The sequence below is a fragment of the Coturnix japonica genome, chromosome Z (assembly GCF_001577835.2).
Source record: "Coturnix japonica isolate 7356 chromosome Z, Coturnix japonica 2.1, whole genome shotgun sequence".
In the NCBI taxonomy this organism is placed as follows: Eukaryota; Metazoa; Chordata; class Aves; order Galliformes; family Phasianidae; genus Coturnix; species Coturnix japonica.
In genome coordinates this window covers 59,232,998-59,250,077 of record NC_029547.1, presented here as the reverse complement: position 1 = coordinate 59,250,077, position 17,080 = coordinate 59,232,998, and the positions used below count along the sequence as shown (strand labels likewise).

Below are 17,080 nucleotides of genomic sequence, written 5' to 3'. Positions count from 1 at the left end.
CTGCATATGGGTTTTGGGGCAGGCCCCACTCCCGAGGGCTTGCACTCCTGGAAGATGTAGTTACACAGCAGGGACTCTGCGGCAGGCTGGCAGAACGGACTCACCGTTTTCAGCTCCATCCAGGCACTGTGAGCAAGCAGCTCTTGGGTCTCCTCGGGGTCAGCATAGGAGGAGTTGAAGAAAACAAGAGCATTTCGTGACAGGATGGCACTGCACACCTCGCCTCTGTATGTGCTGCAGTAACCTGCATCACCCTTATAGAGTTTGCTGTCAAAGGACAAGAGCAAACACACAGGGTAAACCCACAACCCTGCACCAGAATGGAGAGGAGGGTGCCAGCAGGGGTTTGTGAATGCACCCAGGTCAGAGGGCACTGCCCCTAGGGCACACCTGGGAAAATGACCCTCCCTGCTCTGAAACTGGGTGGGGGGAGCTGGGAGTGCAGCTGTCCCCATTGCTCACCCTACCAGTGTAACTGGGGTCAGGGAGGTCAATTCTCAACATGCCAACCATTTGGAGCAGCCAGCAGAGCTATTTGTAACCCTGCCTTTTACTTCTCTGTCCAAATAATCCCCCATTGTCAATGCTCTGGGGTGTTGCTGTTTTTCTTAGGAAAATGGGACCTGCATGGGTAACAAAGTACACAGGATGCCCCAAATTCTGCTTTGCAGATCTTGCAATCAGCAGGTGATGCCCTCTGGCCGTAGTTTAGCCATACTGGTTTGGGGGTCAATGTTAATCTTTTTCTTTTTTTTTTTTTTTTCTTTTTTGCTGCTAGGCAGCTCCCTCACAACAGCCCCCCCTATGGCAAAGGGCACACCACACGCACTGTCCTGATGACAGCCCATGTGCCTCCCATGCAAGGTACATTCTTCCTATGTTCCTATGCATGAAAGGCAAGAGAGGGTACAGGCATGCACAGAACAGTGGTCCTGCTGGCTTTGGTGGGCTGTAGCCTGGAAAAGTCCCATTTTTATCAGTACACCAAAGTCAGTATTATGTTTAATAATATAATTAATATGTTTATTATAATAATATGTATTATTATACAACTATCTAAATGATTTTTGCCTTACTCTAGTGATCACTGAACAAAAATACACTTATTGGCTCTGTGTGGACAGGAGCCTAACATGCAGATAGACTTTTCCTGTAAATTTATAATACTAGTCAAGTTGTGGGCACATAACTGTGATGTGTGCTCCACTAGTGGGTCAGTGCAGAAGCACCAGGCTCTGTTCAAAGAATCCTAGTGTGCCCTCCCTCTGGAGGCCTCTGGAGACTCTCTAGTCTCACCCACATGCATAGCACCCAGAAACCTACTGCTTTTAAGCAAAATTCACCAAATCCCCTTGGTTCATCACTGTTTCCCTCCCTGACCCACAGGATCCCCAAGCAGCCATAAAACCCATCCTTACCTCCACTCTGTCAGGGAGGCACCGGGCCCAGCGATGGCGATGAGTCAGAAGAAAGAACAGATGGGAAAGACATCACTGATGTGTCATTGTCACATCTGTAGTAGCTAAGAGTTACATGGTAGGAAATCTGCCTTAATCTTTGGGCCCTACATAACCACCAGACCATGTCTTGTGTTCACAGGGCGGGTGGCTGCAGCTGCTCCCCCTGCTCGTCCTTTCTTTCTCCCACCAAGAGATGGGGTGGTAGGAGAGATGAAGACCCTGAGAAGCTTGTGATCTGAGGAAAGCTATTTTCACCTTGCTGTTAGGTGACACCAAAGTTGGGCTGCAGCCACGGCTTCCTCTGCATGGATGGACTTACCAAGTGCTTCTGGGACACAAAGTACAAGACAGCACCAAGCATGCAGGAAGCGACAGCTGTGCCCATCTCCCGGGTGTAAGAATATATGAGGAAATAGCCCAGCAGGGTAGGCACTGGTACTCAAATTTAGCCCCATCCAAACTATGAGCTCTCCAAGGCCTTCCCTCCTCCTCCACCTCATTTCCCAGTAGGAAAGCCAGGCCTGCAGGAAAGGGTGAGTTGTTAATGACTCCTTCCTTCCTAGCATACCTGAAACACTGATTGTTGCAGCAGCTTTGGCAGCACCAAAGGTTTTGCTGTGTTTGTTGGTGGCGAGGCAAGTGAATAGGCCAGGTCGTGTGACGTACACCTGCAGCCTGGAGTCAACCACTCTGTCCTTCACACTTTCTGCTATGGACCCTGCAGAAACCTACAGGAAAGAAAAGCCCACTGCAGTGACATTTCCAACAAAGGCAAGTAAGCAAACCAAGAAAGAAAGAAAAAAAAAGAGATTCACCACTTCACAACAAGCTTTGCAAAGAAGGATGGAGCAAGCAGATGAAAATGGCAAAGAGCTGAAGCTGCTGGCATTATTTTGCTATGTTCATAGCTTTCACAGGCAAAAGCAAATGTTCAAGACTTCTCCTAGTCCACACTTCAACAGTACTTCTGCAGTAGGAAGCATCAAAGGGAAAAGTGGCCATCTATGGGCTCCTCTGGTATGTCCTGGCCCTAAGGACAGTGAAAGCCATGTGTCTGAATCTATCCGAGCAAAGTGCTCTATCTACACATCTAGCAGAGAGGAGAGATAGACTGATCTGATCACTCTGGAAGCTAGTGGAAACACGTTTCAATGGACCTGTGTCTGCTTCCAAAGTTATTTCTGGTAATAACTGAAAAGCAAGAAGGAAAACATCAGTGTTGTATCTTTCTTCAGGAAGCACATTGTTTTCTCTCCAAAAAGAAAACACAGAAAGTAATACATTTGTTCTGTCCCACTCCAGTTCAACTCAGATGTATGGAAAGGAGATTTAGAGGGGAAGAAATGACTAAATCACAAGACTAATACAAATATTGTAAATCTTGCAATAGAAATGCGTGGCAGGCTGGTCACATTGCAAAAGCAGGGAGCAGGGAAACTTTCTGGCATTATGCTGTCAAGTTAATTCATATGAATGAGAACTCAGGATATTTTTTTCATGATTAAAGAGTTTCTTTTTAACTGTAGCACTGGTCAGATTTATTTTTACAAGTTTTTCCTCCCAGGCCGTAGCCAGCACTGAGCAGTATCTGCTGTAATCTGAAACAATTCCCCTGCCTTCATCCCATTTGCTGATCTTCTACAGATTCCCTCAGAGTCCCAGGTCCAGCCTGGGACCCTCCATGGGAATCTGCACAGCAGAAGCCTCTCACATCAGGAAACTTAACCATGGACATCTGAGATTGTTTTTCTCAGCTTGGTCAGCTTGGTTCAAGAAGTAAAGAATGCTCCATGTCAGATGATGTAGTGAACAAAACAGGAACTATGCTTTCACCAGAGGTGGCCAATCAACCAGCATAGAGCTCCCTACAAGAGTCATGCACCAATGGGAGCTTGGCATAGCAGGGTCCTCCTCCCACAAGAAGCCCCTGACAGCAAGAAAGGTGAAGAACTGGCTGTCCTAAAATATAGGCCCTTGAAGCTCCTAGACATCTTGCTTTTTATCAGCCTTCTGAAATGATACCAGTGAATACCTCATCTTTCTTGTTTCCTCAGCTGCTCTGAAAACTACAGTCAGGAGCATGACCTTGTAGTCACTGGCAGGAGTGAATAAAAAGGGTTTGGATAATGTGCATTGTTAATCCAGAGGTTATGGCAGTGGCCAGTATGGAAATATGGAGCATGGACACAAGGGTAGGGAATGGCCTACCAGTCTGAGCACAGAATATAGCTTAGAATATAATACAGCTATATTACAATAGCTTTAATTTGGAAAATAACCATATAAGACTGGAGGATACAAGAAGTGTTAGTGGAGATAAAGAAGATGAGACAGCCTGCAGAATAGCCCCAGCTCCTTAATGACATATTGTAATAGAGGAAGAGGTATGGAGCAGGACAGAAGTAGCCTCCTGAAGTAAGAAATTTCTGCAAGAGGATCCTTTGGTCCTGTTGGACAAGCATGCCAACAGGAATGCCCATGGCCAGCCAGGGACCAGAAGAATTAGTGAGAAAAAGAAGAGGCAAATCACTGGTATGTACACAGCTGCCTCTGCAGCACTGTGCTCCAGGCCACACAACTTTATGAAAGTTGTTGGAAGACCACGGAGAATATATAGCATGGCCATTACAAACAAGAGAAAGCTGGAGGAAATCCATGTCAGAAAGGGCGCTGGATGGAATCCAGCATTGAACCTATTGGAGAGATGCTGTGCTTCTGGCATGCATCTTCACCCCTGGGGGGCTATGCTGGGTGTCAAGGGGCTCTTCAGTCCAGCTAAGAACTGCAATGGCTTATAGGCGGGCACTAAATTGGGTAAATGCAAAGGAGGCACCTGCATTAGATGTCCAGGATAATCCGTAGATCACATTCCTATGAACACCAGATGGTTTTCAAGTCCTGGTACTTGCAGAATATTATGCCTCAAAACAAGTTTGCTCTATTTAACTGCCTCTGCTTTTCTTATTTTGTCAAATAAGCCATTTTGTCATGTTACTGTCATCACATTAGGACAAAGGCCAGGAAAGCTGGCTGTACAAATACTTAAACTCATCATTAAATCCTCCTAGACACCCTGGCCCAGGAGGAGCTTGCAAGCATCTCAAGCATCCTTCATCTCTGGCATTCCAGATCCTACCCAATTAACCCATGCGACACCTGGAGACAAGGCAGAGCATTTCATGGAACTGAGCAGCGCAGTGGGGAGATGAGACTGTCTCAGGGTGACTGAACAGCAGGCACTACAAAAAGCAGAAACAGGAACTGGGGACAGAAAAGCAGCACTTACAGCTTTCCCATTTTCCAGCCAGGTGACAGTGGGGACTGGAGCACCTGCTGCTGTGCACCGCAGTGTCACCATGGAGCCAAAGGTGATGTTTTGGGATTCAGGAGCCTTCAGGATTCTGGCAAAAACTGTGGGAGAAGACAAAGGTGCTGGGTTGAATGGGTGCTTACAGCTGAGGCTGGTCTGACACAGGAGTGTCTCCTCCCAGCACGTCTCCAAACAGGCCACAGCCTCTCAAAGAAAGGTGAGCAGAGTCCTGGTGAGCAACAGTCTTATGAGAGGAACAAGGAGATAAAATGAAGTAGGCAGTGTGGTCATATTCCACATATTACAAACCAAAATTTTAGCTCTGGAAATCTATACACAACCGTTGTTCACAGGAGGTAACATGCAAAAACAACCTGGATGGCTTGCAGTGAAGAGAAGGCATATTACAACTTGAAAACTCTGAGGCGACCACCATGGTGGTAGAGGCTGGGGGTCAGATAAGCTCATCAGTGTGATTACAGCAATTAGGACTCACCGCAGAGAGCCACAAACCCCATTATTTTCCATTCCATGATGAGCCTGGGTGGTAAGTTTCTATCACTTAACTATGGGAGCAAGGCCAGCAAAAGTTTTGGGAAACTGAGTCTGCACTGGGCAAGGTTTTGAAGTCACTTTTCACCTCCACTGCTTCTTCCATGGCAGTGGCGTTACTGGACAGTCTGGAGCCAAGGACTTCCCCTTTTTGAAAGGACTGTTTTACTTTTTTGGTGAAAAGAAGATCTTACAGAATTTTTGCTGAAAAGGCGATTTAATCCAAAAACACAGATCTGACAGGCTTCCACAAGCTGTATTTCAGCTTCAGCATTTGGACGGCACAAAGGAAAGCAGAGAAGAGAGTCATTTCCCATGTGGAACATCTGAGTTCTGCCCCAAAAATTTCAATGGAGATGCCTGAATGTCTGTACAGAGCAGGATGGATAACTCTGCCATTTCTGACTCCAGTTTCTCATGCTTTGTGAGTAATGCTCACCCTCTAACTTCTGGGCAGCGCAGCAATGACTTAAAATCTCCATCAGAAATTTTAGTAAGTGGAGGAGTTTCTCTTGGCATTCTTATGCAAGCATTATATTCTGTTTTCCACTTCAGCTATCCACGTAGATCCCCATATCAAAATATCTAACTGCATTGCAGCCTATTGCTTTCCTGTTTCCCACTGCACCTCTTGTCACTGACCACCGTTTTCTCCCATTTTCCAGATGCATACACCCCAAGCAGAGCAATCAAACAACCAACAGTTGTCTCCTGGCACACAGTGAATGTTTCTCCTGATAGAGACTTCTTCTGTCAAGAGCAGAAAAGCCTTCATCTGCGAAATTTCAATGGAACAAAAAAAGAAAAAAAAAATTTCTTTCCACATAATCTTTCCATTCCTACCTGCATTGTGTGAAGGCTGGACTAAACAGAGCCCCTAAAGTCAGTTTTGTTCACAGATATATAGGCCACAGGAGGAATGCATTTCCTAGAAACTTTGCCACTCAAGCACAACCATTCAATGGAATCCTGGGCAGGGATTTTTAGGAGGATTTAATTCAGCACTGTTTAAGTGATGGGGCAGGAGAACATGTGTTGAACTCCTGGTTCCTCCACGCACCCTGAGCAGCACCCCGTGAATGCTGCTCACAGGGATTGGCGTGGGACACAGCCCCAGTGCTGGTGAGCAGAGCCATAGTGCCTGGCCAGGGACTTCTTTGCAGAGTAAGAAGTGAAATTAAGCTTTTGCCTAAGGTTTTGCTCCAGGTCATTAGCATCAGGTGGCTGTGAATTCCACCCTGAACACTGTAAGCCAAGCTCATGATTACTTTCATACTTCTCTTGGAGAAATACTACACTTTTGGGCTGGTCCTCTGGCAGCAACTATGTACGCACGGCTCCTGCTGAAACCAGCACTTCAAAAGCCAAAGCCAGAATACAGCCCTTCAGGCTTTTCTCATGCCACCATTACTTGTGCTGTGTGCTACAGGGACCCTGCCCACACAGCAACCTTGCTGCTCTGATCCAACCCTGTTGATACCAGAGCAGCAAATTAAGTGCATTACATTTGCCACTGTCAGACATAGGCACTTGTGCCATTCCCCTCTACCCACTACTCTCTCAAAATCTGTATGGAACCTTCAGGCAGGAGAAAAAAGAAAAACAGTGGCAGCATGTTCATGGTTAGAGAGCAAAGCTCTATTCATGCGTGGGGAGCAAGATCAAGTGCCCCACGTGCCTCTGGGAAGGACAGAAATCTGACATCAGCTCCTCTGGTTCCCCATCGTGCTCTGCAGCAGCTATGGCTCTGTTGGCTTAAGCACATCAAAGGCAATATGTCAGGCTGTTCTAGCCTAATCTACCAAATACGGGGGGAGAAAAAACAAAGTGACAGATATGTATTCCCGTATTTCTGGTGTTGGCTGCTCATCAGGGCAGGCTGTGCGCTAGTATCTAGGGTCACACTCCAGCAGTGCAAGAAGGGGGAAGGGCACCAGGGCAAGCTTGATGTCCATGCTGGAGTGGCATTAGAGATGAAATCTAACCTGGAGCTAAAGGAAGAAACTCAGCCCATGCCTTTTTCTTTTCTTCCATTGTGTTACATGATAAAATGGAAGAAGTAAAGGGGAGAAAGAATCAAAGACCCTGACGGTGCCGAGCTAAGCAACCAGAAGGCATAGGTAGAAAAAGGCAGTACAAGGAAGGAACAAGAAATGGCAATAAATGTTTGTAATATTCACATTATTTGCTGGGCTTAGGACATGGTTTTGTTCTCATTTTACCTCAGAGTGAAAATCCCCAGCAGTCAGATGATTTCTGACACCTCCACTACAAGTCCTCTTTGTCCAGATCCTCCCAAACAGGGGTTTTACCAGGACCTTCCCTCATTTGGCAGTATCATCACAAACTATCAGAATCCACACAGTGTCCTTGGAGGGGTGAGCAGGGTGGGAGAAGAGAGCTCTGTTTATTTACTTTATATTTCAGCAGAAAATGCAACAGAGTGCCTCACTCAGAGGAGCTGGGAAGGAAACCTTGCCAGTTCAAAGTCCAGCCAGCATGCTCAGTTTCACTCCCAAGCCCCCTAATAAATGTCCTTTCTTTTACAGTCCTGCTAAATGATGTGCTGCAAGCCGTGGGGCTTGCTAGGAGGCATCTGTACCACGGCCAGCTGCTCTCATTTCTGAGAATTAGGTAACATCATCCAGTCCAAACAGTAGGGCTTTAACCCAGTCGCAAAATTTTTTGTGCTATAAAAAGATTAAAGCAGTGTCCCCCTGGTTTGAGCAGCTAACTCTTTCCAGGTGACTTCACCCTCCCTCTGCCTCTGGCTAAGCTGCATATCATTTCCAGGAGATTTTGGCCTGATCCTGCTGTCCTGCTCTGGCCTGTTTTTCCATGAAAGCTGTCTGGATTAGGCTGCTGGCACCCAGCTGCAGCTCTGGTGGGCTGTGGCATTCAGAGAAGGGCCAAGCCATGCTCAGAGCTCCACAGCCAACAGAAACCATCAGCCTCAGCCCCATCAGATGCGGACACCCATAGTGGGTGAGTTTTGCAAGTCCCATTGCTGGCTCTGGTGCATTAAGCTTTGTCAAGCATGGATCTGTGGTGGAGCTCTCTCCACACCTCCACTGGTGTTTGTTGAGCCTTGGATTCCAAGAGAACCCAGCCAGTGCTTGCCAGTGTGTGTGAATTCAGCCAGCTGGTGAATATGGACACAAGTTCACCCTTCAGGAGCTTGCTGCTGGTGCTGGTATACTGTAAGAGGTGTCTGATAGTCCAAACTGAGACAGGACTGAAGAGAACTCACTCTGTCAGAAACCACAAAGCAGCAGCAGGTGCTAGCTCCCTCACTGTCACAACCTGTCAGAATACATGACCAAGACCTGCTTCTCCATGCTGCAGGATCTGATATACCAGCCTTCCCCACTTCCATGATAGTCCCCAATACAAAAGCCTTGGTGAAGACTTAACAGCAACAGCACAAAACCATGAAAGCCCTCTGCACTAGTCATGTATAAGCAGTTGGTAACTAGCCTCTAAGCATTTCTTAATTCATGTTTCACAGTGTTTTGGTAGCACTTTGGTACCTGAAGCATGACAGATTTATATGGCTCCTCAACAGAGTAGTTCTCCAGGCTGGGACTTCACTTGCAAATCTGCATGAAATCATTTATGCTTGCCACCTATATGCTCTGAAGGACCATAAACTTCTGCCAATGTGTTTGCAGCCCTTGCCAGTAAAAAGTCCAACCATCCAAATCCCCATCCAGATTTATTCCTTTCACATCCATTCATTCATCCTGACAAACCTAAACCAGGCAGCCAAGGAGAAGAACTAAGCAGAGGAGCTATGGTTTCCTTCCCAGCGGTGAGACATGAGGGGAGGTCTGAAAATACATCCATAAATACACAGAAAGCTGAAGCACTTGTATTTTCTGACATTTAAAATTAATCCCTGTAAAATTCCAATGATTTCTGAATACCAGCCCTCAAAACCCACCACACATCTGGCCCAATGATGAGTATGTGTGCACAGCTAACAGCACGTGAGCAAGCCAAGCACAGGCGCAGCAGCTGGCATAGTGGGGCTGGACTAGGGATCAGAGAACAGCTTCTTTAGCAAGCACCACCACCAGCAGATCCAGAGGCAGGCTGTGTGCACAGCTCAATGCATACCTCCATACAGGAACAGCTCATGATGTTCCTTGCCTGCTGCTCACACCCTTCCAGACACTCCCAAAGTGTATTGGGCAATGATTAAACCTTGAGATAACTGTGAGGTCAGTTTTACTTTGAGTAACTCTCATCAAAACTGGAAAATTTAACCTTTGGAAAGCCGACCAAGTAGTTACAAAGGAGCAAATTGCCATGGGCAAAGTTGGTAGGAGACTCTTCCATTTATCTCTATCAAACTTTTGCCTGTCCCCTTGGTACCAGTGCCCCTCTGCTTGTTATCATCCTAATCTGGAAGGAGAGCCAGATTTGAATTCTCAGCACTTCCTATGAATCTCACAATCTCCAAAGCCCTTCTGCCTCCTGATACATTATTTGAGTGATGTGGGGCTTTCCTTGGGTCTAAGACCTTCTGTCCAGAAATGCATAGCATAGCAGTATATACTAACAACCTCAGACCCAAGTCTGTACAACAACCCTGTGAGATGACAGCCAGGACAATCCAAGGTCTGCATGAAAGGGAGGTGAAGGAAATCGCATCATCTCCATCATGAAGCATATGCCTTCATATTCTCGGCTCTGGTGTCTAATATCAAAGCAAGTTTTTCTAAGTAGGCAACAGCTTTCCAAGGTAATCTTGCTCTAGGATGAGCTCCAAGATTTATGGCTTGTGGGACAATTTGCTTCAGCAGAAGGCCTCCCTCAAAGCTAAATGCACAGGTCGGCACAGGAACTTCTCATCTGTGAAAGGCTTTGCATGGCTTGTAGATGGCTCTGGAATCCTAAAGCAGATCCTGCAAAAATGCAAAGCTATAATAATCAGGAGTAAAATGTAAATAGATAGCTTATATCCTGTGTAACTATATAAAACCTGTTCTGTACGACTGTTCGTTTCTATATACAGAGCAAACGCCAGATTCAAGGACAAGTGAGGATAACATGTTCAAATTACTTCCCAAGGAAATGAATAAGAAGATTCTTTGCATGTCAGCGCTAGCCTTATAGATGTGCAGTACTTCCTTTTGTCTGTTTCAAAGTGCTGCCTGCAGTGGCAACTGCAAATGGTGTTTCCTCCTCACCATGTCTGTGATATTCACGATGACTCCTTATTCTGATTGCTTGGTTTTCAGTTCTGAAAACTCTGCCAATCCATCATAATGCAGGTTAAACTCACGACCTTTAGGTTTAGATTGGACACAAGAAGGAACTTATTCTCTCAGAGTGGTCAGGCACTGGAATGGCTGCCCAGGAAGGTGGTAGAGTTGCCGTCCCTGGCAGAGTTCAAGAGACGTCTGGATAGGGATCTACGAGATCTGGTATACTGGTTTGTTGTAGCTACAGTAATGGGAGAACGGTTGGACTAGATGATCTTGTAGGTCCTTTCCAATCTTGTGATTCTATGATTCTATGACCTTATTCTCAGCTTCTAATGTAAGGTGTCCTTTTCAGTTTTAGAACTGTGCAAGTACTGGCCTTGTACAGCAGCACAGTAGCAGGCTATTTCCTTGCATAGTTACCCTAGAAATACTGTGTGACAACAGAACTGCTGCTAGTACTAGAACAAGATCTAGCACTGTAACATGTGGGAGAGCAGCTACAGTGACAAAAAAAACAAAGAGTAGATTATTCATCTGCCACAGGGTTCCAGGAATAAGAAAGGTGGGAGAGGTCACTGGGAAATGAGGGGCAACAGCCTTGAGAGAAAAGGATATTGGCCCAAAGGTACCTTGCCAAAGTGCACGTTTAAAGAAGTTGTATAAAATTTCCGCATTGCTTGGAAAACCTAACTTGCTGTATGTTCATCTGTATATCAGTTTCTCATTTTGGAAAGGCAGTCACTTGGGACATCTATCTAGGCTTGCTCTGGCCCCCTTAGCCTCATAGCTATGGATATTCTCTGTCCATGACTCCCTTTGTTGTTGCAAAGGAAGCGCATGCTTCCCAGCTACCCGATGTAGTCTAGAGGGTATCACAATTCTTGCAATTACATGAGAAAATCATATGTTTTGTGTGCATTTCCAAGCTCCTTGTTAGAAGAGAGGGGATTTTTTATTTTTTATTCATTTATTTATTCTGTGTGATTCTGTGATTCTGTGTGATTTATTTATTTTCAGAAAGAAGAAGCAAGCTCAGAAGTCCATTAAAGAACTGCTGCTAGGAGCCTTGTGCTTCTAGGAGCCCTGCCTTGCATCTAATCAGCACAGGAAGTCATCAGCCAGAGGCACAGGGAGGAACTGGGAGGTACTTGAAGGCACTGGGATGCAACTTGTGCCCATGCCACACCGCTGCAGGACACACTGAATGTCTTTGCATTGCTTCCCAGGAGGTCTGGGACTGTTTTCTTCTTCCTGTGGCCGGCCCCATTGCCCTGTAATTAGGGCTATACACGTATCTGCACCATCTGAGAACCTCAGGATGATGACGGTTACTTCAGTAGGCAGGAGGAGATTTAATGAGATATTCTGGGATTTCAGTTCTGCCCTTTGCCACCCTGCTGAGAACAGTCAATTACACTGGTGTAATTACAGGCAAGCTCAGCTCTGTTTTCTTTCCCTGCAGTGCTCTCTGCCCCCAAACCCTGTGCAATTTTTCACAGCAACCTTCAGTCTACTCCGCTTACTGCCACAGGACACTGCCTGCAGGCTCATGCAGCTGCACCACTGCCAGCAGGCAGGAATTATTCTCCCTGGCATGGCCAAATACTGTTGGTATCTAAGTTTCCCCAAGGAAACTGAGACTCGTTCATAAGAGCAAAAAAGCAGGCTTGTGCTGTCAGTCTACTTGTTGGAAATGGATCCATTTCTATCTCACTCTAAATGTTCTACCTTGGGATCATAGAATCACAGAATGGCCTGGGTTGAAAAGGACCATAATGACCATCAGAAGATGTTCGTGAAACAGGTAATGCTTACTCTCATTAGCCAGTAGTAGTTAACCAAACAACCAAGGCACTGTTTTCTGCTGTCCTTTAGCCTGTTGTCCCCACACTGTCTCCAATGGTACAGAACAATCTAAAAAATGTTAAAAATCTAGACTGAATCTACTCATACAGTGGTAGATCCTCTTCTTCGAAGGGACTGTTCTCCAAAGAAGACTCTCCTATTTTTAAGGCTGAGGCGGCTCTCACAAGTGGCTTATAGGGGAACATTTTTGTGGCCTGTGGCAGGGTATTATTTTAGTAGCTAGTAATAAGCAATAAACTGTGGGCAGGAAAAGACTTCTATCTACCAGTGCTGGAACACAAAAACAAACATCTCAGAGTAGCATGAGGAGTATTGTCTCTACTCTTGTTATGATTTGTTTCATTTCTGTGCTGTCCACATATTGTGCCAGAGGAGGAAGCCAAGTAGGAGCATTTCAACAGAGGGATGAATGAAACAGTCTGGATAAAGGATCAGCAGCTCGCAATCAAAGCCCATGTTTAGCCAACAGGAAACTGTAAGGAAGATTTGATCCAAACATGTTATGAAATCCCTGGAGGATCCAGTTAGTGTCTCAGTGAGAGCACTGGATCTTCCAGCACTTGTCCTCGCTAATTCTTTTGTTTGTTTATTTGTTTCCCATCAGATTTATGATTTATGATTGCTGATTTCCAGACTTGTTTTTGTACAGTGATGACTTCAAACCCAAGGCTTATCACATAATATGCTCCAAAACTCCTGAGTTCCACAACTCTCTGGTGCCACAGGCTGGAGATCAGGTTCAGCTTCATGTAGTTCACAAGATGGAGGTGCATCTAACTCAATACACAGCCATCCATTCATGTATTCTTTCCTTTCAATTTACACCTTCATTCAAATTGTACCTTGTTTATCACTCTTTTCTTTGTTATTTGGGATATCAAACTAACAATGTGTCACTGGGCAAACTGGGAACTGCGGAAGTTTCAGTGACTGGGTGCAATGCCTAGAAGGACACAACATGATTGTTGTTCATCTTCAGGACAAGAAAATATCTCTTTTTTTTTATGCTAAAAATCAAACTGAACAACCAACACCATCTTCCTACAGCACAGAACTTACACATGCTGCTGTTGGAGTGGAAAGACACATCTCCAAATGGCTTTTGACTCTGAATTTTGTTAGTAAATGATTTACCCTTCATACATGTTAATAGCAATTACACCATTCATTACAGAAAATGGTCTTTTCCACAGTGGGTGCTGTAGAAATAAATTATTCTGTTTCAGAAGCATGTGGTTTATATTCTTACACCTTCTCAATGAACATCTGTTGCTTCTAAGCTCTATGTAATTTGTGGTCAGTTTTCAGGGTTTTTTTTCTTCAAACTTTTTGTTTTGAAGAATGGAGACTAAATGGGACAGAAGTTGGCTCTACCTATTCATGAGGTGGCACTTTGCTTCTCCAAGAGAGAGCAGGAAGCATACTCCAAAACAGAGCAAAACAACTCTGCCAGAATGCAGAACCCAGACCAGGTGAGGAGGCCTGTAAGTCACCACAAAATGAATCGTTTTCCTGCTCTTTTGCAGTACGAGCTTATTACATGATGCAGGAATTTGGTATGCTTTTTATATTGGTATTGTTACACAAGTCAAGCCATGGGGACTGCCAAGGGCAGTAAACCGATAAGCTGAACCTGATCAGTTTATGTATAGCTTTTTTGGACTGGTCCTGTTAATGGCATGGGTCAGTGCTACAGCAAAGGCCAATGAAAACTGAAGATTCCTTCCGTTCTGCAATTTGTGTTACACAAAGAGCTGCACGCTGCATGAAGGGAAAAACCTTGGACATCTCGCTAATGTTGCTGAGCACACAAACCCCACAGATTTCAAATGTGCAGATTGGGGCCAAGAAACACATCCTTGGCACAGCCCAAGAGCTTGTACCTGGCCTGCAGCTTCCATTGACACCACCGGGAATATCTGCACTTCAGGGTACCTCTCAATGTTACTGAAGACAATAGCCCTTCTCCTATATATTTCCAAAGCAGTGATCTTCAGGCAAAACCAGATACAACTCCTTAGCCAACATCTTGCCAATAAGGTTTCCCCTTTCAATATATGCAGGAACTACAAGTCACATAAGCAAGTAATAACTTCTCCCAGAGCCCTGCATCCATTCATCCAGGAGTCTTTGAGCCACAAATTCACTTTGTGCATTGGTATAACAATCAACAGAAAATCTGTATAGATGTTGATTAATGTCTTGGCAAGCCACTGCTTCACAGTGTATATGAACACTCATAGGGTTAGCAGAATATTCAAAACTGATGATGTCGTGATCAAACTGCTAGTTTGCAAAATCATTAAGATCGGAAATGAATACAGAACAGTTCAGAAATGCTGTTGTCAGGAAAGTTAAACCACATTTCATGGCAAACATAAGCTTTGGAGCAAAAGAGCAGCCTTTTTTTTTTTTTTTCTTTTTTTTTTTCCCCTATTTTCTTTTCTTTTCTTGATGTGCCTGTGTAAAGGAGCATGTCTGCTTGCAGTCCTGCAAAAGCTGGATGCCTCCATGCTTTAAACTAATTGCAGGACTAGCGTCAAAGCCATTATAAAATGCGACAGAAAATTAGAAGCCTCATTCAGAAATCAGGAGCTGCCTGATCTCGATTTAGCTAGGCATAAATATTTGCACCGCCTTTTGAATGGGCATCTGCTTCGGGATTAAATATTCATGGCCATGCCTAGTGATTTTATTTTATTAAGCCACACTGTGCCTGGTGGTAACTTCAGCGAGTGGTAACACCAAGTTTTAAGGAAAAATACTGTTGTGTCATTGCAGAGAAGCAGCAAACAGAATGTTTGCATGAATTTTCTGAACACAGAGCTCCAATGAATGCTCAGAGAAGGAAGTCTAAAGTGCAGTTTTCTAGCTTTAGATTATTATTGACTTGGATCTATCTTAACTTGTTAGCACTGAGGGGGTAGGAACACTAAAAGTAACAATAGCATGAGTGAGTGAGGCTATAGGAGAAGCATGAACATGCATGCATATACAGGTACATGCACTCATCTGTATGTTAAATATTCATGAGCGCTGATCTAAAATACTGGGAGGGGAAGGGATCTGTGTACACAGCAAGCTGCAGTCAGGATTATTACCTTTGGATTTTGGGAGCCAAAAAAGTAAAACAAACATTCATCAGACTAGTTTGGGAGGCAGCCTGAAACAAGGCATATTATATGGGTGTCCTACCAGAAAAACCAAGGCGAGCCTGGAGAACAGCATCACTTTGTTCACACAACACATTAAGGGAATATGAAGGGATAGGTTGTGCAGGAGCACTGAGCTCCCATTGATTAATTAAGAGCTAATCTTTCTGCTTTTAAAAAGAGCATACACAGGCTCTCCTTTGCAAGCAGTGTATTTGTAGATAAATTTGCTATTCCCTGAATTAACATTCAGCTGTGTAATTCTGGAGATGGGGACAAAAGAAGGTATCAGACTTAACAGCCCAGATGTTGGTGCAGTTCCGGCCCATTTTTAGGTTCCCAAATGCTCTGGTAGGTCTGAGAAATAAAACCCCAGTGTCTGAGGCTGTTTGCATGCACCAGGGAGGTCTGCAAGCACTGTATTGAGTGTCTGCCTCAGCCAGCTCTTGGTGAGCCTTGAGGTGCTCCATCAGCAGCAGGGACAAAGAAGAACCCAGACTCAGATGACTCTGTTCAGACAGATATTTGCCTTGCCTCATCAGGAGCTGCACAGCTCTGAATCTAGATTAGAAATAGCTGCCTTCCTGTTTTAAAGCTATTTAAGGAATTTTAACAACCTTAAGTCTGCACAAGTAAATATTATTATTAGAGGAAAAAAAGAAAAGAAAAAAAGAAAAAAAAAAAGGGGAGAGAAGGGGGGGAAAGAAAATGGTTGTATTTTTTAAGAAAACAGCAATCCTACAGTAATTTGTAGGAATCTAATACATCCGACCTCCTCCCAGAAGACAGCCAATGGTCCTTTTAGAAACAGGACTGTACCCTGAATAACCTCTGATAGACTAAGTGTAACCTCAACAACCTTCTGAAAACTGGACAAACAGATGTCCAGTTCTCTACATTTTGCTGTACAGATTGTTCAGTTCTGAGTACAAAACAAATGTGAGCTCTTCTGCTGTGTCATCCATCCCTCTTCTGGCTTTGCATGACCTTGCTTAACCCAGACTCTCTTTTAGGGTCCAGGAATACTGAATGCTTCATTGCCTACATCTGGGTGCCCCTGCAGCCCACTGTTCTCAGCACTGGGAAACTGGCTATGATTTATACCAGAAAGCAAACACCTTCTGTAAATAAAAGAAGGACACAGAACACATAAAGACCAGAAACTGAAAAATCAAAACGGTGTTGGGTTTAGTGGGCAGAAAATGTGCAAGTCCTCAAAGAGAACAGCTCTGTCTAGCTAAAGAATCAACCAATTCAGATGGAAAATCAGAGGGAAAAGGGAAGGATGTACACGTAGCACTACAAAATGATGTGCTGCAGCTGCTTCCAACCAGCCTCTTTACAGCAAGTTTCCAAAGCCATAAGCTTCCTACTTGTCTATCTCCACAAGTCAAAGCACAGCCCACAGTGCACTGGAGCTTCCAAACATGAAACAAGCTGACATCTTGGAACATGTCATTCAGAAGGGAGAATCAGGTTCTTCTCAGGCTCCCACCAGAGCCACAGCAGCTGTGGACAATGACCCCT

General features: G+C 44.8%; 1 protein-coding gene across 2 annotated transcripts in view; it reads right to left on the bottom strand.

Moving 5' to 3' along the window:
- The window catches only part of MUSK (muscle associated receptor tyrosine kinase), a 40,488-nt gene that overhangs the window by 14,909 nt on the left and 8,499 nt on the right, over nucleotides 1–17,080 (bottom strand). For both annotated transcript variants that reach the window (XM_015849892.2, XM_015849893.2), the window contains exons 6-9: nucleotides 4,747–4,871; nucleotides 2,029–2,188; nucleotides 1,419–1,425; nucleotides 1–267 (exon numbers count right to left, since the gene is read on the bottom strand). In XM_015849892.2, the coding sequence (XP_015705378.1) occupies nucleotides 1–267; nucleotides 1,419–1,425; nucleotides 2,029–2,188; nucleotides 4,747–4,871 (559 nt within the window). The remainder of the gene's footprint in view (nucleotides 268–1,418; nucleotides 1,426–2,028; nucleotides 2,189–4,746; nucleotides 4,872–17,080) is intronic.